General features: G+C 45.4%; 1 protein-coding gene across 2 annotated transcripts in view; it reads left to right on the top strand.

The window, feature by feature from the left end:
* The window catches only part of CD4 (CD4 molecule), a 43011-nt gene extending 22090 nt beyond the window's left edge, over positions 1-20921 (top strand). Inside the window, exons 4-10 of one of the 2 annotated variants that reach the window (XM_035028345.1) lie at positions 14967-15125; positions 15534-15791; positions 16436-16768; positions 17768-17968; positions 18540-18664; positions 19000-19067; positions 19432-20921. In XM_035028345.1, the coding sequence (XP_034884236.1) occupies positions 14967-15125; positions 15534-15791; positions 16436-16768; positions 17768-17968; positions 18540-18664; positions 19000-19067; positions 19432-19462 (1175 nt within the window). In that variant the 3' untranslated portion in view covers positions 19463-20921. The remainder of the gene's footprint in view (positions 1-14966; positions 15126-15533; positions 15792-16435; positions 16769-17767; positions 17969-18539; positions 18665-18999; positions 19068-19431) is intronic. The other variant, XM_035028346.1, reaches the window with a different exon arrangement.
* Positions 20922-21814: the final 893 nt, after the last annotated feature.

Below are 21814 nucleotides of genomic sequence, written 5' to 3'. Positions count from 1 at the left end.
TGGACATATATGCAAATGTCTTTGTAAGATAAATTCCTAGAAGTGAAATTGGTGGGCCAGTTCAGCTTCATATTTAGATATCTTTCTGTTATACAAATTTTTCTCCAGTGGCATCTGCTATAAGATTTGACTATATATTAATTTGCACCTTCCAATACATTACTTCCTTTATGCAGATTTTATTGGTGTTACTGTTTTTTCTCCAGATTTAAAAAGTATTACATACTCATTACAGAATATTTGGCAAATGCAAAAATGAATAAGGAAGAAAATCAAGTGCATGCGTACTTCCACCATTCAGAGCTATCCTCTGTTAACATTTTGATTTATTTCCTTCCAGGCTTTGTTTAGTGTGGAAAATATACTGTATATATTTTTACATAGATGATATCATGCTGTATTACCTTTTATCTTACTCCCTCGTAACATTTTATCATGTTGAGACAATTAATTATTAGACTAATTTTTAAAAGTAATCTGCCAGGGGCGCCTGGGTGGCTCAGTCATTAAGTGTCTGCCTTCGGCTCAGGTTATGATCCCAGGGTCCTGGGATCGAGTCCCGCATCGGGCTCCCTGCTCTGCGGGGAGCCTGCTTCTCCCTCTCCCACTCCCCCTGCTTGTGTTCCCTCTCTTGCTGTCTCTCTCTGTCAAATAAATAAATAAAATCTTAAAAAAATAACAAAATAAAAGTAATCTGCCAAAGTTTAACAAAAACAAAATTATAACTCTTTCATGTAGTAATAGCTACTCTGGAAAATTTACTTGACAGAAATAAAATTGTGAATATTTCATGATATCTGTGCAAGGATGTTGTAAGCGTTGCTTATACTATACAAGAATAAAATTCAACCTCAATATCCGTTAGTGAAGAAAGAATTGAACTATGGTACAAGGATAAAAAATTACTCAGGTAATAAAAAAAATGAGGGCTTTCAGGAAAACGGAGTAGACATATATATATTAGTCATCTTGGGCTGCCATAACAAAATCCCATAAACTAGGTGGCTCAAACAATGGAAATTTATGTTTTCATAATACTGTAGGCGAGAAGTTCAAGATTAGGGTATCAACACCGTTGGGTTCTGGAGAGAACTCTCTTCTCTCCAGAGTAGTGTCTTCTTGCTGTGTCCTCACATGGCAGAGACAGAGAAGAAGCAAGCTCTCTGGTGTCTCTTCTTATAAGGGCACAAATTCCAACATGGGGACCTTGTGACCTCATCTAAATCTAAATCTAATTATCTTTCAAAGACTCATCACATTGAGTGTTAGAGCTACAACATATGAATTTGGGGGTGGGACACACAATTCAATCCATAGTAACATACTTCTTGCTAAGCACATTAAGTACAACAGAAAACCCTGGACATTACAGATAGAACTAACATAAGAAGACTCTGAAAGGTGCAGAGTGGTAGAGACCCCAGGGTCTGAGGAACAACATAGTGGTGAGTTTTCTTTTGCCTTGTGTATCCCAGTCTTGGAGCTAAAGAAGTCAGCAACTTGGAAATCTCAATGGACATAGACAAAAATAAGACTCAACAAAAAGCCTGCTCTCTCTAGCCAAAGGACCAGGAAAGGAGCAACCTAGAAAGACAAAATACTTTTAGATAATAACTGCTCTACTCCTGTCAGATACCAGAAGAAAAACAGTGGCTCCTTCCCATGCCAGAAAAGGCTGAGTGGGGAGCCTAAACTTCCACCCTCCTGAGGTTGTAATGAGGTACCCCAATACCCCCACCAGCCCCAGTAGAAACCTGGGCCATTGATTCCCATCAGCCAGTGGCAAGGGTTCTCAACCCCCTGTATTGTCTGTAAAGATCATATAAGAAACCTGGATTTCCACCCCCACCCAGCATTCATGAGGCACCCCTCCTTGCTGGGTGGTTGTCAGAGGAGGTCTAGTGGAGAGTCAAGACTTTCATCATCACTCAGCAATAACAAAGCTCCCACCATAGGGTTTATGGAGACCATGTGAGGAGCTGGAACTTTTACCCCTGTCCAGTTATAAGGAGCATCCCCTTCTAGCAGCAATGGAGAATGAGAGGGGAACCTAGATTTCTGTCCCTACCTGGCAGTAGTAAGATGGTGCCACTCTCTTCCCTTGTCAGAGTGATGTCAAAGAAAGCCAGTTAAAATAGAAGGCTTAAATAAGATCCAAAATCTCATTACATAACATTCAAATGTCCAGGTTCCAGTAAAAAAAACATTCATGAAGGGCACCTGGCTGGCTCAGTCAGAGGAGCATGTGACTCTTGATCTCAGGACCATGGATTCAAGTCCTGCATTGGGTGTAGAGATTATTTAAAAAATAAACTTAAAAAAATAAAGCTATTTTAAAAAAATCATTCATGATACCCAAAACCAGGAAGATCTCAAGCTGGATAAAAAAAAGAATCAGTGCATGCCCACACTGAGATGAAAGAGATGTTAGAATTATGTGACAGGAGCACCTGGGTGGCTCATTTGTTGAGCGTCTGCCTTGTGCTCAGGTCATGATCTCCAGGTCTTGAGATCAAGCCCCACATCGGGCTCCCTGCTCAGCGGGGAGCCTGCTTCTCCCTCTCGCTCTGCCTGCTTGTGTTCCCTCTCTCACTGTGTCTCTCTCTCTGTCAAATAAATAAATAAAATCTTAAAAAAAAAAAAAGAATTGTGTGACAAAGATTTTAAAGAAGCCACAGTAAAAAGTCCTTCAGCAAGCAATTACAAACATACTTGAAACAAATGAACAAAATGGAAAAAACTCAGCAAAAGAGTAAAAGATATAATTTAAAAAAACACACATGGAAATTTTAGAACTGAAAAATATAATAACCAAAGTACAAAGATCAATGGGTGGACTCAACAACAAAATGAAAAGGACAGAGGAAAGAACCAGTGAATTGCAAAATAGAATAATAGAAATTATGCAATCTGAACAACAGAGAGACAGTCAACTGGAAAAAAATGAACAAAGCCTTGGGACCTGTGGGACTATAACAAAAGATCTAATATCTGTATCAATGGAGTCCCAGAAGGAGAGGGGGAAAAAATGGGGCTGAAACAATGCTTGAAAAAATAATGCCTGAAAATGTCCCAGATTTGGTAAGATATTAGTTTATAGATTCAAGAAGCTGAGAAAACCTTAAGCAGGATAAACCTAAGGAAATCCATATCAAGACCTATCATAATTAAATTTCTGAGAACTAAAGAACTAAAGAAAAAAATCTTCAAAACAACTAGAGAAAATTGACTATCTTACCCACAGGGTAACATTTTAAATGACAGCAGATTTCTCATCAGAAACCATGCAAGTCTGAAGAAAGTGACATGATATTATTCAAATACTAAAAGAAGAGAACAGTAAACCCAGAATTCTATACCCAGAGAAAATACCCTTGGGAATGAAGAAGTCAAGACACTTTCAGATGAAAGAAAACTAAGAATTTGTTGCCAGCAGACCTACCCCAAAAGAATGGCTCAAAGAAGTTCCTTAAACAGAAAGGAAATAATGAAGAAGGAATCTGAGAATATCAGGAAGAAAGAACAAAGTAAACAAATATGTGGATAAATATATTAGGCTTTCCTTTTCCTCTTGAGTTTTCTAAATTACGTTTGACAGTTAAAGCAAAAATGAAAACATTATCTGTGTGTTTCTAAATGTACGTAGGGGAAATATTTAAGACAACTAATTATAAATGGGGACATTAGGGGCCCCTGAGTGGCTCAGTCAGTAGCATCTGCCTTTGGCTCAGGTCGTGGTTTCAGGGTCTTGGGATGGGACCCTGTGTCAGGCTCCCTGTTGGGTGGGGCGTCTGCTTCTCCCTCTCCCTCTGTCCCCCTACTTATGCTCTCTCTCTCTCAAATAAATAAATAAATCTTTAAAATAAAATAAAATAATAAATGGGGAGGTTAAAAGAATGTAAAAGCAGGTAAGGTAAAATGATAACAAAAGTAGACTATGATAGGTTATATATACATATAATATAGTACCTACAGTAATCACTAAAAATATACAAAGAGATACACTCAAAATTACCACAGGTAAAATAAAATGGATTCTAAAACACATTTAAAAATGTTTACATCCCAAAGTATAAAAAAAATATCTATGAGTCCATACTGATATAATAACTGATTGAATAAGTAAATAAATGGGGAAAAGAGACAAATCTCCTATGTAGAAGAATTCCAAATAATTTATGTAGATAATCTCCTCTCAAGGAGGTGGAGCATAACTCCTCACTCTTTAAGTGTGGGTTGTGCATAGTTATTAATTTCCAAAGAGTACAGCATGGAAAGGGGAGTAAGAATAACTTTACAGTGAAGAAAGCTGAAGAATACTAACTTAGCCAGGTGATCAAAATCAACAACACTCATAAGTCATGTGGATAGTATGTACCCTTGATACATAATGAAAATGGCACTTTATCTCTGTGATCTTCCCCCCTCAGACCCATAAACCCAGTCTAATCGAGAGAAAAACATTAGACTAATCCCCCTCAGTAGAGAGACATTCTACAAAATAACTGACCAGTATTCCTCAAAAATGTCAAAGTCATCAAAAATAAGGAAAGTCTGATAAACTGTCACAGCCAAGGAGACCCAAAGGAGACATGACAACTGAGTGTAGTATCTCCTAGATGGGATCTTGGAGTGAAAAACGGACATTAGATAAAAACTAAAGAAATCTGAGTAAAGTATGGACTAGTTAATAACAATGTGTTAATATTGATTTATTACTTATAACAAATGTTCAACACTAATATAAGATGTTAATAAGAGGAGAAATTTGGTATAGAGTATATGGAAACTCTACCATTTTCATAATATTTCTGTAAATCTAAAACTATTCTAAAAAAATGTGTTACAAAAAGATGTTTAAGGGGCACCTGGCTGGCTCAGTCAAAAGAGCATGTGATTCTTGATCTCAGGGTCGTCAGTTCAAGCCCCACATTGGGTATAGAGATTACTTAAATAAAAATAAAATTTAGGGCACCTAGGCGGCTCAGTCGTTAAGCGTCTGCCTTCAGCTCAGGTCATGATCCCAGGGTCCTGGGATCGAGTCCCATGTTGGGCTCCCTGTTTGGTGGGAAGCCTGCTTCTCCCTCTCCCACTCCCCCTGCTTGTGTTCCCTCTCTCACTGTGTCTCTCTCTGTCAAATAAATAAATAAAATCTTAAAAAGAAAAGAAAAGAAAAGAAAAGAAAACAGAACAAGCAGACTTAAGCTCTAACTTATCAATAATTACATTAAATGTCAATGGTCTAAATATTTGACAGAGTAGATTAAAAAGCAAAACCCAACAATATGTTGTCTATAAGAAACTCACTTTAAATATAATGACACAGGAAGGTTGACAAGTAAAAGGATGGAGAAAAGGTATGCTATGCAAGCATTAATCAACAGAAAGCAAGAATGGATATATTAATATCAGATAAAGTCAATGTTAGAGCAAAAAAACTAGCAGAGTCAGATAAGGACATTATATAATAATGACGATGTTAATCCCTCAAGAAGACGTAGTAATCCTAAATAGGTATGCACCAAGCGGGCTGCAAAATACGTGAAGGAAAACTGATAGAACTAAAAGGAAAAATGGACAAATCCACATTGATAGTTAGAGTCTTCAACACCCCTCTCCCAACAATTGACAAAACAACTACACAGAAAATCAGCAAAGGTATAGAAGAACTCAACAACACCATCAATCAACAGGATCTAATTGATGTTTATAGAACACTCTACCCTACAGCAGCAGAATGCTCATCCCTTTCAAATGTCCACAGAACATATACCAAGATGGTCCATATCTTGAGCCATAAAACAAACCTCAACAAATTTTTAAAATATTTTATTCATTTATTTGAGAGAGAGAGAGCATATGAGTAGGGTGAGGGGCAGAGGGAGAAACAGATTCCCCGCTGAGCAGGGAGCCCAATGTGGGGCTCAATCTTGGGACTCCAGGATCATGACTTGAGCTGAAGGCAGACGCTTAACTGACAGAACCACCCAGGCACCCTAAACCTCAACAAACTTAAAATAATTGAAATTGTGCAGTGTGTTCTTTGACCACATGGAATCAAACCAGAAATCAATAACAGAAATATAACAGGAAAATCTCCATACACTTGAAAACAGCTTTTCAGTATTCTCTGGGTCAACAATGAAGTCTCAAGAGAAAAAGTACATCAGGGGCGCCTGGGTGGCTCAGATGGTTAAGCGTCTGCCTTTGGCTCAGGTCATGATCTCAGGGTCCTGGGATCGAGTCCCGCATCGGGCTCCCTGCTCCTTGGGAGCCTGCTTCTCCCTCTGCCTCTCTCTCTCTCTCTCTCTGTCTCTCATGAATAAATAAATAAAATCTTTAAAAAAGAGAGAGAGAAAAACAGTACATCAAATTGAGCGAAAAAAATTTTTTTAAGATTTTATTTATTTACCTTTTAGAGAGCAGGGAGGGGGTGGGGAGGGGCAGAGGGAGAGGGAGAGGGAGAGAGAGAGAATCTTAAGTAGGCTCCATGCACAGAGTGGAGCCCAATGCAAGGCTCGATCACACAACCCTGAGATCATGACCTGAGCCAAAATCAAGAGTCAGATGCTTAAGCAACTGAGCCTCTCGGGTGCCCCAAATTGAGTGAAAATTTAAAAAGCATCTAAAAAAAATCTTACAACTTTTATGCTTAATAATGAAAGACTGAATGCTTTCCCTTAAGATCAGGAACAGAGCAAAGATATCTGCTTTACTACCTATATTCAACATAGTACTGCAACCCCTAGCAGGCACAATAAGGCCAGAAAAGGTTACAAAAGAAATACTGATTAGAAAAGAAGAAGTAAAACTGTTCCTATTTGCAAATGACATGATTATTTATTTAGATAATCTTAAAAGATTCTATATTTTTAAAAACCTCTTAGAATCAATTTGTGAGTTTAGTAAGGTTACAGAAGATAAGAGAAACATACAAAAATCTATTGTTTTCATATATCCTAGCAATGAATATGTATATACAGAAATTAAAAAGATAATGCCATTTACAAATGCTCAAAAAAATACTTAGGTAAATGTAACAAACATGCACAAGATTTGTATGCTAAAAACTACACCATACTGATGAAAGTAGTCAAAGAAGATCTAAATAAACAGAGAGACATTCCATGTTTATAAGTGAAGACTCAATTGTAAAGTTGTCAGTTCTCCCCAAATTGATATACATGTTTAACACAATTCCTATCAAAGTCCCAGCAAGACTTTTTTTTGTAAATAAGATTATTCAAAAATGTTTAGGGAAAGCCAAAGAACTCAAAGAACTAAACCAATTTTGAAAAAGGAGAATAAAGTAGGAGAGCTCAGTCTATCTGCTTCCAAGACTTACTATATAATTATTCTAATCAAATTTGTGTGGTATTGGTGGAGGGGTTAGACACATAGATCAATGGAACAAAATAGAGAACCCATAAATAGATGCTCATAAATATGTCCAATGGACTTTTTTTTTTTTTTTTACAATGGTGCATTGAAGGAAAGATAGCCTTTTCAATAAATGGTGCTAGAATAATTGGACATCTGTAGGTAAAAGCGATCATCAGCAACAACAAACCCTTGACCTAATTCTCACACCTTATTTAAAAACTAACTCAAAATGGACTATGAACTTCAATGTAAAATTATAACCCATACGAGAGAATTTTCAGGACCTAGACTGGGCAAAGAGTTCTTAAACTTGATACCAAAAGCACAATCCCTAAAAAGAAACATGCATAAATTGGTCTTCATCAAAATTAAAAACTTTGCTCTGCAGAAGTCTACTAGAAAGAGGAGAAGACAATTTATAAAATGTAAGAAAATTGGGGCATCTGGGTGGTCAGTCGGTTAAGCGACTGCCTTCGGCTCGGGTCATGATCTCAGGGTCCTGGGATCGAGCCCCACATTGGGTTCCCTGCTCAGTGGGAGGCCTTCTTCTCCCTCTCCCACTCCCCCCACTTGTGTTCCCTCTCTCGCTGTGTCTCTCTCTGTCAAATAAATAAATAGAATCTTAAAAAAAAAAAGTAAGAAAATACATGCAAACTACCTATCCAACAAAGGACTAGTACCTAGAATATGTAAACAACTCTCAAAACTCAATACCAACCCCCCCCAAAAAAACCCCAATCCAATTAGAAAATGGGCAAAAGATATGAACAGATATTTTACCACAGAGGATATAGAGATGGCAAAAAGCCCATGAAAAGATGTTCAACATCATTAGTCATTAGGGAAATGCAAATCAGCACCACAATGAGATATCATTACACACCTATCAGAATGGCCAAAATAAAAAAAAATAGTAACAATACTAAATGCTGGTGAAGATGAAGAGAAACTGGTTTACCCTGGCATTGTTGGTGGGAGTATATAATGGTACAGCCATTCTGGAAAAAAAGTTTGGCAGTTTCTTAAAAACTAAACATGCAACAACCCAGCAAATGCACTCATAGGCATTTATCCCAGAGAAATGAAATGAAGATTTTTGTTGACCCAGAAGTTTGTATACAATTGTTTACAGCAAATTTACTCATAAAAGCCAACAAGTAGAATCAACTCAAATGTCCTTCAGTGGATGACTGGCTATATCTATACAATGGAATACTTTTCAGCAGTAAAAAGAATGAACTATAGATATATACAGCAACCTGAAAAAAAAAGTCAATCCCAAAAGGTAACATACTGTATAATTTTATTTATATAACATTCTTGAAATGACAGATTATAGAAATGGAGAACAGATTAGTGATTACCAGAGGTTAAGGGAGGGAGGGGTCTGGGAAGGAAGGGTCTGGAAGGAAGGAGATATGGCTAGAAAAGGGTAACATCCTTGTGGTGTTGGAAATGTTCTGTATCTTGACTGTGTCAATGCCAATATCCCAGCTGTGATATTCTACAGTTTTGCAAGCTGTTACCATTGGGGTGACATAGGTAAAGCGTACTCAAGATTTCCCTATTATTTCTTATAGTTATATTGAAATTAAAATTTTGATTTAAAAAATCAAGAGAATAAAAAGATTAGCTCTCATAATTTCAAAATAAAACCAAAAAAATGAAAAGGCTCCACGTATATATGCTTAGAACGATGTCTAGCATATTTTAAGTGGAAAGAGTAAGTGTATGTTAATATAATCCCATTTTTTTAAAGATTATTTGGGATTTTTTTTAAGATTTTACTTTATTTGAGAGAGAGAGAGAGAGCACAAGAGGGGGTAAGGTCAGAGGGAGAAGCAGACTCCCCAGTGAGCAGGGAGCCCAGTGCAGGACTCGATCCTGGGACTCCAGGATCATGACCTGAGCCAAAGGCAGTTGCCCAACCAACTGAGCCACCCAGGCGCCCAAAGATTATGTATTTGACAGATAGAGACACAGCAAGAGAGGGAACACAAGCAGGGGGAGTGGGAGAGGGAGAAGCAGGCTTCCCGCAGAGCAGGGAGCCCGATGCAGGGCTCGATTCCAGGACCCTGGGATCACGACCTGAGCCAAAGGCAGACACTTAATGACTGAGCCACCCAGGCGCCCCTATAATCCCATTTTAAAGATTTATTTATTTATTTGAGAGAGAGAGAGAGAAAGTGGGGCAAGGGGGCAGAGGGAGAGAATCTTCAAGCAGACTCCCTGTTGAGCGTGGAGCCCAATGTGGGGCTCAGTCCCATGACCCATGTGATCATGACCTGAGCTGAAACCAAGAATCAGATGCTTAACCAACTGAGCCACCCGGGCACCCCAGAATAATCCCATTCTAATTTAAAAATTCAATGTGTGTGAATATATGTTTGCATGAGCAAAGAAAAAAGTATGGAGGAATCCACACCAAACTATTTATAGTAATATTAGAAGGGTAGGCAAAGGAAAAGGGAAGTGCTGAGTCTGTATAAATTCTGTAATTCAAAACTAAAAAGTAAAGACTACTCTAATGCAACTTTTAAAATGTGTTATTATGGGGGCACCTGGGTGGCTCAGTTGATTAAGCAACTGCCTTCAGCTCAGGTCATGATCCTGGAGTCCCGGGATCGAGTCCAGCATCGGGCTCCCTGCTCGGCGGGGAGTCTGCTTCTCCCTCTGATCCTCCGCCTCTCATGCTCTCTGTCTCCCATTCTCTCTCTCAGATAAATAAATAAAAAATCTTTAAAAAAAAATGTGTTATTATGAATATTTTTCATTTCATTAAAAATTGTTTTAATATAATTGCCCCCAAAATAAAAAGATACCTAGGAATAAACCTAACCAAAGTGGTGAAAGACCTGTACTCTGGAAAACATAAAACACCGATAAAGAAATTGTAGATGACACAAAGAAATGGAAAAACATTCCATACTCACGGATGGGAAGAACAAATATTGTTAAGATGTCTATACTACCCAAAGTAATCTGCAGATCTAAGGCAATCCTTATCCAAATACCAACAGCAGGGGTGCCTGGGTGGCTCAGCCATTTAGCGTCTGCCTTCGGCTCAGGGCATGATCCCAGGGTCTGGGATTGAGCCCTTCTCGGGCTCCCTGTTCAGCGGGAAGCCTGCTTCTTCTTCTCCCACTCCCCCTGCTTGTGTTCCCTCTCTCGCTGTCTCTCTCTTTCTGTCAAAAAAGAAATAAAAATCTTTAAAAAAAAGGTACCAACAGCAGTTTTCACAGAACTAGAACAAACAATCCTAAAATTTGTATGGGACCATGAAAGACCTTGACTAGCCAAAGCAACCTTGAAAAAGAAAACCAAAGCCAGAGGCATCACAATTCCAGACTTCAAGTTATATTACAAAGCATTAGTAATCAAAACAGTATGGTACTGGCATAAAAATAGACACATAGATCAATAGAACAGAATAGAAAACCCAGAAATAAACTCACATATGGTCTACTGATCTTTGATAAAGAAGGCAAGAATATCCAGTGGGAAAAAGACAGTCTCTTCAAAAAACGGTGCTGGTAAACTGGATAGCAACATGCAGAAGAATGACACTGGACCTCTTTCTTACGCCATACAGAAAAGTAAACTCAAAATGGCTTGAAGACTTAAATGTGAGACCTGAAACCATAAAAATCCTAGAAGAGAGCACAGGCAGTAACTTCTTTGACATCAGCTGTAGCAAATTCTTTCAAAAATGTCTCCTGGGGCAAGAGAAATAAAAACAAAATTAAACCATTGGGACTACATCAAAATAAAAAGTTTCTGCACAGTGAAGGAAACAATCAACAAAACTAAAAGGCAGCCTATGGAATGGGAGAAGATTTTTGCAAATGACATATCCGATTAAGGGTTAGTATCCAAAATATATAAAGAACTGATACAACTCAACACCCAAAACACAGATAATTCTTTCTTTCTTTTTTTTTAAGATTTATTTATTTATTTGAGAGAGCGAGAATGAGAGAGAGTACATGAGAAGGGGGGAGGGTCAGAGGGAGAAGCAGGCTCCTCGCTGAGCAGGGAGCCTGATGCAGGACTTGATCACAGGACTCCAGGATCATGACCTGAGCCGAAGGCAGTCGCTTAACCAACTGAGCCACCCAGGCGCCCAACAACACTATTATTTTTGTATCTACATTTTGGTTTGCATTTTTAAATTATTGTATTAAGGATAACATTCTAGAAATGAAATTAAGGACATAAACTTTTAATAATAGATAGTATATGCTGCAAGACTGCTTCCAGAAAGGTCCCATCCGTTTACCCTAAGTCTAGCTGACCATGCCTTTTCTACTAGTACCCTTGCCAGCACTGAATAGTATTACTTAACACTTCTCTTTCTTTCTTTCTTTTTCTTTTTTTGCTAATTTGATAGTTGAAAAATATATCATTGTTTTAGTTTGCATTTTTTTGATTGCCTGTGAGGTTGAAACAATGTGCTCCTTTCTAAAAATTCTCGTCTTTTGTGTCAGTGCTTTTGTTCTGTTTTAGGATTTGATTTTCCTCCAGAACAGCTTGCCTTCTCAACTTCCTGATCTCTGATGAGGGCAGTTTCTCTCTCGTGATTCCCCCAGTTTCTGAACCAGAGAGTCAGGATTTTTTTTTTTCTCTACTTCAATCCCTGGTTTCCCATCAGTCACCCATGATGACCATTCCTTCCTTTGAAAATGTTTCTCTGTTTCATCTTATTAAAATGAAAGTGACAGGCCCAAAATGGTGTCGCTTAGGGTAAGGCCCCAAGTCAGTAAACCAAGACTTAATACCTAAACTAACTGCAGTTTCAACCCCCAGAAATGTGACCTTTAACTAGTCAACATGGGAATTTCCTGGTCAGCACTAGGAAATTTACTGATGGACCCCTTCTCGTTCCCTTAGGAGAGTGATCATGCTTAAAACAATGGAGTCTTTGCTAATAATTTCCTTTTCTCCACTTCCTCTCTACCTTTAATAACCTTTCCTTTTCTGGGGTACCTGAGTGGTTCAGTCAGTTAAGCTTTAGCATCTGACTTCAGCTCAGGTCATGATCTCAGGGTCCTGGGATCCAGCCGAGTCGAGCTCTGCACTCAGGAGGGAGTCTGCTTGTCCCTCTGCCCCTCCCCCCTCCATGCTCTCCCTCTCTTTATCTCTCAAATAAATAAATAAATACCTTAAAACAAGCAAATACTTTCCTTCTCTGTAGCCCTTCAGAGCTCCCCTTTACTTGCTAGATAGGATGCTGCCCAATTCATGAATCCATTAATAAGGCCAATTAGATCCCTACAATTCACTCAGTTGAATTTTTGTTATTTAACAGTCTTCTTTGTTCCTGTGAGAATGGCACCGTCATTAGCCATGACCACAGAACTCCCCCACCTGGATTACAGAGGAAGCTTCTGGGCAATTCTCTCTGTTCCTGGTCCCTCCTACTTTGATTTCTCTTCCACCGCTTCTGTATGACTTCCAAAGCAATGCCTTGTACACGTCACCCCTAGTCCATTGGACCGGGCCCAGAAGCCTCTGCTGGACATTCACCACCTGGCCATCACTTCCCACAGCTTCCCAGCTGGAAACCTAGACACCCTTGTGGTTTCCTCATTGCTTTGAGGTGGTTGCTTATACTGCTTTCCTGGAGACTTTCCACTTCCTGGATGTGCTCATTCCTCCCCCTTCATTCTGGCCCGCTGCCTATTCTTCTTTTGAGGCTTGGTGCAACACGGGTCTTCTCCACGATTTATCCCAGACTCACTCCTACTCTTAGACCTTTTGTACCACCTTGCGATCTCTTCTACAAAGTATGTGACAGCCTGCCCAAGTGACAGGGAGGGAAAGGAAAGCAAGGAGGAAGAGTTATTTTAGGGAAAGGGTGACCCACTTCATTTTCAACCAAGTGAGTTTTGGGGGATGGCAGGATTTTCAGATAAAGTTATGCCTTGGGCCATTGGAAATGTGGGCCCAGAACTGAGAGAGGTTGAGGCCGGGAATATCAATTTGGGAGTCATTCACAATGCTGACAGGCGTTGCCCTGGGATTTAGAATGTCTGTGGAAATGGGGAAGAGGACGTGAGACAGAGTCTGGGTAACACTTAAATGCAGTCTTCAGAACAAGAGCCCAAGATGAAGAAAAGGAAATGGTGCTCACGAAGGAGGAGAGGACCAAAAAGGTAGAAAGGGGGGTAGAACCCAAGGGAGCTACTAGTCTAAGAAGCTTGGTAAGTTGTGAAAAGAATGCAACAGGATTCCCGAGCCACAGGGGAGCTACGCAAAGTGCAGAGCCAGGGAAAGAGCCAGAGGGCAGGGACTCCCAGAATCAAGTACAGGGCCCCTGGGGCAGTGCTGAGGGAGAGCCCAGGGTTACAGCTCATCTGGAAAGGTCTCCCGCGGAGGATGAGCCTGGGCAGTGGGGGCAGCAGGAAGTGGGGGAGAATGCTCGCTGGCATGACCCCCAGGCTCCCGCACCCAGGCGAAAACAGGGAGAGGGTCCGTGACTGCTCAGGGGGACGGAAGTGGAGCCCAAGGGATTGAGGGTGGGGTTTTGCTCTCAGCCACCTTCACCTCATCCCACCAAATACGTATTCTAAGTAAAAATTGTGCATTTGCTGTGTAAGATTAGCCTTTAAAACCCTCCCTCTACAGGAATTCTGGGGCTGCCGCCACACCCAGAAAGTGATTAGCTAAAGAGAAGAACTTTCTCCTGGTGATGGTTGTTAGGTATGAAGGGAGGAGACTGGAGGAGGCCACATGGCCCTGCCTGAGGAACTTTCCAGACACAGTACTGCATAGTATACCTAATAGGCCTGGATTTTAATCCTGACTCTGCCACTTACTGGAGTCAAATTCAAAAGGTAGGAAAGGGTATGTAGTGAGAATCCCCCCTCCCACACCTGTCCCGGGGGCAACCAAAGTTACCATGTTTTTCTGTTTACTTCTAGAAATATGTGTTCCTATACACGGCATCTGCAGAGAGATAGATATAGATAGATAAATTTCTCCCTCCTTTGTAGACAAATGGTTAGCCTGTCTAATATCTTGCTTTGTTCAGTTAATGATGTTTCTTAGCTATTCTTCCATTCAGTAGATAGCTTCCTTCTCGTACAGCATTCCACTGAAGGGGCAAACTATAATTTACTTGACCTATTCTTTCTTGATGGACAGGTATTTTTGTATGTGCATTTGTAATCGTGGTAGATATTGTAAATTACCTTCCAAAGAAATCGTACTGGTTTATGTTCCTGCCACCAATGCGTAAGTACGAGGCGGGCAACTACAAAGTAGGCCAAACAGGCCAAACAGTACCTACTTCCTGGAATTGTTGTGAAGATCACTTGAGATGATGCGTGTCAAGGATTGGGCACTGTAGGAGTTGGTGCTCTTGAAATAAGGATATTATTTTATTTCTGATTAACAAGATATTGTCCTGGCCAATTACGTGAGTGTGATGGGACCGCCTCACCAGTCTGGGGTTTTCTAACTGGGGGCAGATTCTGCAGGAAGTTAGGGACTGAGATCAGAAGAGTTGTGGGCTTTGCCCTCCCCAGGGATGCCATGCCTTCAGGCTACCCCAACCTCCTCCATATGGTTTCTGCTCCCAGGTGTCTCCAGGCTGAAGCATCGCGTTGAATCGAAAAAAAACCTGTGGGACCAAGGATCCTTTCCTCTGATCATCAAGGATCTTGAAGTAGCAGACTCAGGGGTTTACTTCTGTGAGGTAGAAGGCAAGATGCAAGAGGTGGAGTTGATGGTGTTCAACTGTGAGTAGATGAGGATCCCTCCAACCAACCTGCCTTCCTCCCTGACTCCCGTTCATGCACCAAAGCCCAGCCCTGAGCTTGTGGTCCCTCCACAGTCCCGAGACGGCTCAGATGGGCCCCCACGTCTCCTCAAACCCTCCTCAGGCCTCTGGTTGCTCAGTGGGAAGGGAAGAAACCTGGGGGGTGGGGGGCGGGGAGAGAAGGGCAGGAGCCGGAGGAAGGAGGGAGAGCAACAGAGGCAGAGAGGAGGGGAGGCGGCAGGAGGAGGAGAGAGGGTAACTCTGCCTCGGGCTGGGTTGCTGGGTTGCTGGGTCTTGGCGGGGGTAATGGAGAGACACTCTTGGTGTCCTGGCTTCTTCCTTCCCCTTGGGGATAGCATGTGTGTGACACGGGCCTGCTCCTCCACAGTGACTGCCAAGTGGGACACCGGCAGTGGCGGCGGCAGCAACATCCGCCTGCTGCAAGGGCAGCAGCTGACCCTGACCGTGGAGGGCCCCTCTGGTAGTAACCGCTCCGTGCAATGGAAAGGTCCAGGGAATAAAAGCAAGAGCAGTGGCCAAAGCCTCTCACTGCCTGGGCTGGAGCCGCAGGAGAGCGGTACCTGGACATGCACTATCTCCCAGAACCAGAAGACAGTGGTGTTCAACATAAACATCTTGGTGCTGGGTAAGAGGGGTGCCTCCCCCCTGCAGTCTCCCCTCTGCCTCAGTGGCAGACAGACCCGCCCTCCGCTCTCACTGCTTGGCTCCTGGGTCCGCTGCAGGCCAACAGAGGGCGGCTGGGGCCAGTCCCCCGGAGCTGAAATCTGTCCCAAGGAAATCCCGGCTCTGACTTAACCACAAGACCTTGGGCCGGTTACCGAATCTCTCCGTGCCTTGGTTTCAGGGATGAAGCTCACTGTGACAGTACCTACCTTGTAGTGTTACTGCGAGAATGAATGTGTATAATGCACGGCACATAGTAAGCCCGAGGCAGGCATTTGCTCTTATCTTACAAAGGCTGATAAATTATGCACCTAAGTAGTGCATGCCAAATGGCCTCTGTGCTCCAGGGATCCTGGGGAGGGAGAGGCCTCCTGGGCTGGGCTGTTCTCTGAGGGCTTCCAGGGGGAGGAGGCGCTGCCTTGGGAACGTGCTGGGGTGGAGAGACTGGAGAGGGAATTTAAGGGCCTGAAGTGGCAACCTAAGGGTTTGGACTCACCTGGTCCCTCCCCTTCCATCTCCTTGCCGCCCCCTGCCCATGCCCACCCTACCCCATACACCCTCATCTTCCTTTCTCCTGACCCAGCTTCTCTCTCTTCCCGCCTCCAGCTTTCCAGAAGGTCTCTAACACAGTCTATACAAAAGAAGGGGAGCAGGTGGAGTTCTCCTTTCCGCTTAACTTCAAAGATGAAAACCTGAGCGGGGAGCTGAGGTGGCGGGCAGAGGGGGCTCCCTCCTCCCTGCTCTGGATCTCCTTCACCTTGGAGAACAAGAAGCTATCTGTGAAAGAGGTCCACCACCCCAAACTCCAGATGAAGACTTTTCTCCCGCTCAGCTTTATCCTGCCCCAGGCTTTGTCTCAGTATGCTGGTTCTGGAACCCTGACCCTGAGTCTTGCCAAGGGGACATTGCAGCAGGAAGTGAATCTTGTGGTGATGAGAGGTGAGGAGGTAGGCCGAGAAGGGGAGGGCGGGGGCGGGAGGTGGAGGGGCGTGGTCCAGGGCTCTGAGGTGGGATTGGCCCCAAAAGGGATGCCTCGGCCCTGGCCCTAGTTTCCTGATGGAGATGATCCAGGGCCTTCTGGTTTGGGGCTGGTTTTGAACTGAGACTGGAATCCACTTGTCCTTCTTTGACATCCATGAGCCAGCCTGGGGTGGGCTCTGCTGAGAATCCCCAAAGGGTGGGGGCGCCTGGGTGGCTCAGTCGTTCAGCGTCTGTCTTCAGCTCGGGTCATGATCCCAGGGTCCTGGGATCAAGCCCCACATCGGGCTCCCTGCTCTGCGGGAAGCCTGCTTCTCCCTCTTCCCCTCCCCCTGCTTGGGTTCCCTCTCTTGCTGTGTCTCTCTCTGTCAAATAAATAAAATCTTAAAAAAAAAAAAAGAATTCCCAAAGGGTGTGAGCTGAGAACCAGGCTCTAATTCTGCCTCCACGCAACCCTCTATGGCCCTGACTAAGCCCCCTACCTCTGTGGGCCTCTTTCTCCTAATGAGGATAACAAAATCTGCTCTTAGTATGATAGCGATAAAGGTAATATCAGGCTCCACACTGAGCTCTTCACTTCCTTATCTCCCCCATTGTCATAACTCCACAAATAATAATGGCTAATACTTGATGCTTCTTCGAACGTGCCAGACTCATTCAAGAGCTTTACATGTATCTGTGAATTTACTGTGTATTTAATTAATGTCTGGGGCTTGGGTTGTCAAGTAACTTGCAGGGACACACAGATAGTAAGCAGTGGGGCTAAGATTCAAGTCCAAAACCCTGGGCCTCAAAAGCTGTGTTTTGTTTATATAACTGCTTGAAAATGTGCTCCAAGAGGCTCAAAGAGGATCATCTGTGTGAAGCATTTTGATTGTTCTACTGAAGCCCCTTAGAGCATGGAGGTGCCAGGAGCTCAAAGATCCAGGCTCCCAGCCTCAGGTTCTTCTCCCCCTGCAGTGACTAAGTCTCAGAACAATTTGACCTGCGAGGTGCTGGGACCCACCTCCCCTGAGCTGACTCTGAGCTTGAATCTGGAAGAGCGGGCTGCCAAGGTCTCAAAGCAGCAGAAGCTGGTATCGGTGGTGGACCCTGAGGGGGGAACATGGCAGTGTCTACTGAGTGACAAGGACAAAGTCCTGCTGGCCTCCAACGTCAAGGGTGAGTGAGCATCCAGGTTCCACGGCCTAACTCCAAGCCCCTCCCTCTTCAGCTGTGGGACCTTCCCTGGGTTGGAGGAGACCACCCAGAGTCCCAGCCTCCCAATTCCTCTGAGAGGGGTGGGTTATTCTCCTGCTGCCTGGACATACATGGGGAATGAGGTAAGGCGAGGTGTGGTTCTTATCTGTAACCCCACAAGTTCCCACCTCCTTGAGGTCTACAGTCCAGGAATGGGGCCTAGCTGACCAAGAGCCGCCTCTCTTGGCTCCTTTCGGAACCTGGACACACACACACTCACACATGCACACACGCATGCCCTGTGCACAGCCTGAAACCGCTGCTTCCAGTTCCCCGGAGTGCCCTGTAGTCTCTAAACCTTAAAGCCCCTGCCCCAGCCTTTCCCGTTCAGCCCTGGTGGCCCGTGAGAGCCCTGTGCACCCTGCCCTGCTCTCCCGGCCCAAGGCTGAACCCCAAGTGTAGCTGGGCAGCAAGGCCTTCCTGGGGCCCTCCAGAATGCCCGGCACCCTGATGGAGGGCAGTGAGCTGAAACATCTCTCTCTCTTGCTTGCAGTTTTGTCCCCAGTGTTCACCAAGGCCTGGCCAAAGCTCTTGGCCATTGTGCTGGGCGGGATCTTAGGCCTTCTGCTTTTCATTGGGCTCTGCATCTTCTGCTGTGTTAAGTGCTGGCACCGCAGGGTGAGTGAGCTGCCCCAGACCTCCCCTTTCACTCCCCACAGGGCATCCGAGCCCCTGGGGCCAGTAGAGCAACAAAGGTATCCCGTATATGTGAGCTGCTTCTGCTCAGGCTCTTTGCCCGCCCGCCCACCCCGTTCCCTCACGGCCGACTGGGCCCTGTCCCAGGCCGCATGCAGAGGGAGAGACTGGAAAGAGCAAAGAGTTAATTCTGGGACAGATGGCCTCAGCCACAGTGACTGCTTCTCCTCTCCCAGCTCTTCCCACTCCCCCTTCCAAGGGACACCCCCTTCTGGAGGCCTGGGACCCTCACGACTCCCTTCCTTCTTCCTGGACAGCGCCAGGCAGAGCGGATGTCTCAGATCAAGAGACTCCTCAGTGAGAAGAAGACCTGCCAGTGCTCCCAGTAAGGAACTGGTGGGGGTGCAGAGAGTGGGAAGGGGAAGAGGAGGGTGGCGAGTGGGGGTGGGGGGGGTGGGAGAACAGAGGGAAGGGAGGTGGGATGGAGGTGAGAAAAACAGGGGCTCAAGGGAGATGGTGGAGGGCAAAGAAGGGTGCAAAGGGATGTCTTAGGAAGTAGGAAGCAGGAAGAGAGTGGAGAGCAGAGGCGAGGCAGCAGCAGGCCTGGAATATTTCTGGATACCACCCTGCAGCTGTGGCCCAGAGGCCGCCACTGCCCAAGAAGGGAGAGTGCGGACTGGGAGACATGGAGCTTCGAGGATGCAAAGGAGTTTGGAAAAGAATAAACTTGCTCTTCTTTGTTCCTCCAGCCGGTTCCAGAAGACATGCAATCTCATTTGAGGCGCAGGTCCAGGGGAGTTCCCGCTTGCAGCCTCCCCAGCTGTCTTTCCCCTGCTTTTCCTGCTGGGCTCCTGGGCCTGTGGACCAGATGAATGTAGAAGACCCCAGCACTTCCGGCCCACTCCTGCTCTCCTTTGTCCACACTTGGCCCTTGGTCCTCCTCTTGCAGAGGCCTACATCATTTCTTCCCCATTTCCTTTGCATCAAGCCTAACCCTATCGATGATTTCTTCCCAGCTCTCTCCCCCACGGCCCACTGGTCCCTGGGGAATCACGTGGGCCCAGCCCTGCCTGGCTTGGAGGGCAAGGCTGGGTGTCGGAAGCATGAAGCACAGGACTGTCATTTTACTGGACGGGACCTTGGGACCAGAGGAGGCAGGGACCAGCCCAAGATCACACAGCTAGAGGAGGGTAGATCCAGATCCAAAGGCTGCTGACTCAGCTGCCTCCATGGCTCCATTTGGCCTGCTCCTCACTCTGAGCTGGCAGGACACACTCACATCGTGACCTGTGTACAAACAGGCAACCCTGGACCCACACCCATGTACAGAGTGCACACTTGTGCACAGACATGATTCCTTATCCAAGCAGTACGTGTCAGTTTATGAGCCAGTTTCACATCCTTTGTCTGTTTAAACCTTAAGAAGATCTTACAGAGCTTAGTAGTGTCAGGACCGAGATTAGCATCTCCAATTTATAGGCCAGAAATGGAACTCAGAGAGGTCAGCTGATTGCCCAAGTCACACAGCTCGTCAGTGCCAGAGGACTAGCCCAGGTCTCCTAACCCCTAGTTCCAGGGCCGTACCCTGAACACAGACACAAGTACCACGCAGATCTCTGTAGCTGATTAGTCACTGCTGCCCAGGACCCACCTCTGCATTCCTAAGAGCACACCACCCCAGGCAGGGCCTGCCTCAGAGAGTTCAGAAACACAGACAGAAGCCTGTTGCCAGAGGACAAAACTGTCAGTCCTCCTAATCAGAGCACAGGCTGGGAGCACGGGCCCTGTGGGAGACAGTGCCCAGTGACCTACCACTCACCCTGTTGCAGAACCTTCTGGAAGGTGAGCTTTGCCAGGGGGAGGGGCTGGGGAAATGGCTGGAGAGGGAACCCTCTGAGGGGACGTCTTGTGAAGGGTGACAGAGCCGGGCTTCAGTCCCCCTGCCCTGTATTTTCCTTCATCCCTCCCCCAAACCATCCAGGATACAAGAAAATTGGGGTTACAAGTAGTCTTCTTCCTCCTCTTTTTGATCCATTTCTCTCAGGATCCCCAGCCTCCTCTGCCTCTCCTTCCTTCCCTTTCTCACCACCTGTCTCAGTCCCTACCCCCTCTCCCTAGTCTTCTCTTTCCAGCTTGCCCCTTCCAGGAGGACTCTCCACTGCTTGCTTGGTATTCCTGCCCACTCCTGCCCCTGCGTCCCTGAGCTGACAGAAAAATACAATAAACTTACTGTAAAGAAGATGATCTTCTTCGTGTGTCCGTGTGTGTATGTGACAGACAGGCAGACAGACAGACTCTTCTCTGGGGACCTGGATCTTCTGGATCAGACCCAGAGGAGAGGTTGCCAGGCTTGCCAGGGGAAGGAGATGAAGTTTCCCCGCGGGGGGGGGGGGGGGGCGGTTAGGGAAAGGGGGATTCTTTGGGGGCTGATTACCCACCTGCCCACCCCACAGGGCCCTGTGTGTGCTGGGGCCCCAGACTTTGTAATCCTGCGCTGGGGCTGTACCGAGGGCGAGGCTGCAGGGTTGTGTGTGCGGGAGAGAAAAAGGACCAAGAGAAACTGTAATGTGTGCCTGCCAATTGTGTGCATCCCCAACACAAGTGTGAGTTTGTGTTCCAGGAGGAGGAGGAAGCGATATGTGTATGGGGGAGGTGCATTGAGACCTGTGTCCCCCCACCCCCCAGAAGCCCCAGCTTCAGCACAACCTCCAGCACTTGCCCGTCTGAGCTGCACCCCCGGGCGGGGCGCAGCCCTCGCGGATACACACAGTGACACACGCTTCCTCCTCCCCGAACACCACCAGCTGCCTCTCTGAGCTGGTGTTCGTGTGGAAAACCGGGGTGGGGTGGAGGCAGGACACGAACCGTCTCACCAATGAAGCCGGTTCCCCACCAGCGTCCTCGCCCCCTCCCTGCCGGCGCCTTCCCCGCCCCTCCCCCTCCAAGTCGCCGCCGTCCAGTTCCCCGCCCCGCACTCGCCCCCGCGCCCCCCCACCCCAGCCGCTCCCGGCCGGCCCCTGACCCGGGGCTCACGGGAGGCGCGCCTCCGGGAGACGGGGGCTCCCACAGACCTGGGGTGGGGGGCAGAGACTGAGTGAGCGGCGGGCCGAGCCCGGGAGGCTGGGACCGAGG

Source organism: Mirounga leonina, unplaced genomic scaffold (assembly GCF_011800145.1).
Source record: "Mirounga leonina isolate KUSES-001 unplaced genomic scaffold, KU_Mleo_1.0 Mir_201, whole genome shotgun sequence".
In the NCBI taxonomy this organism is placed as follows: domain Eukaryota; kingdom Metazoa; phylum Chordata; class Mammalia; order Carnivora; family Phocidae; genus Mirounga; species Mirounga leonina.
This window is presented reverse-complemented; position numbering and strand designations above follow the sequence as displayed.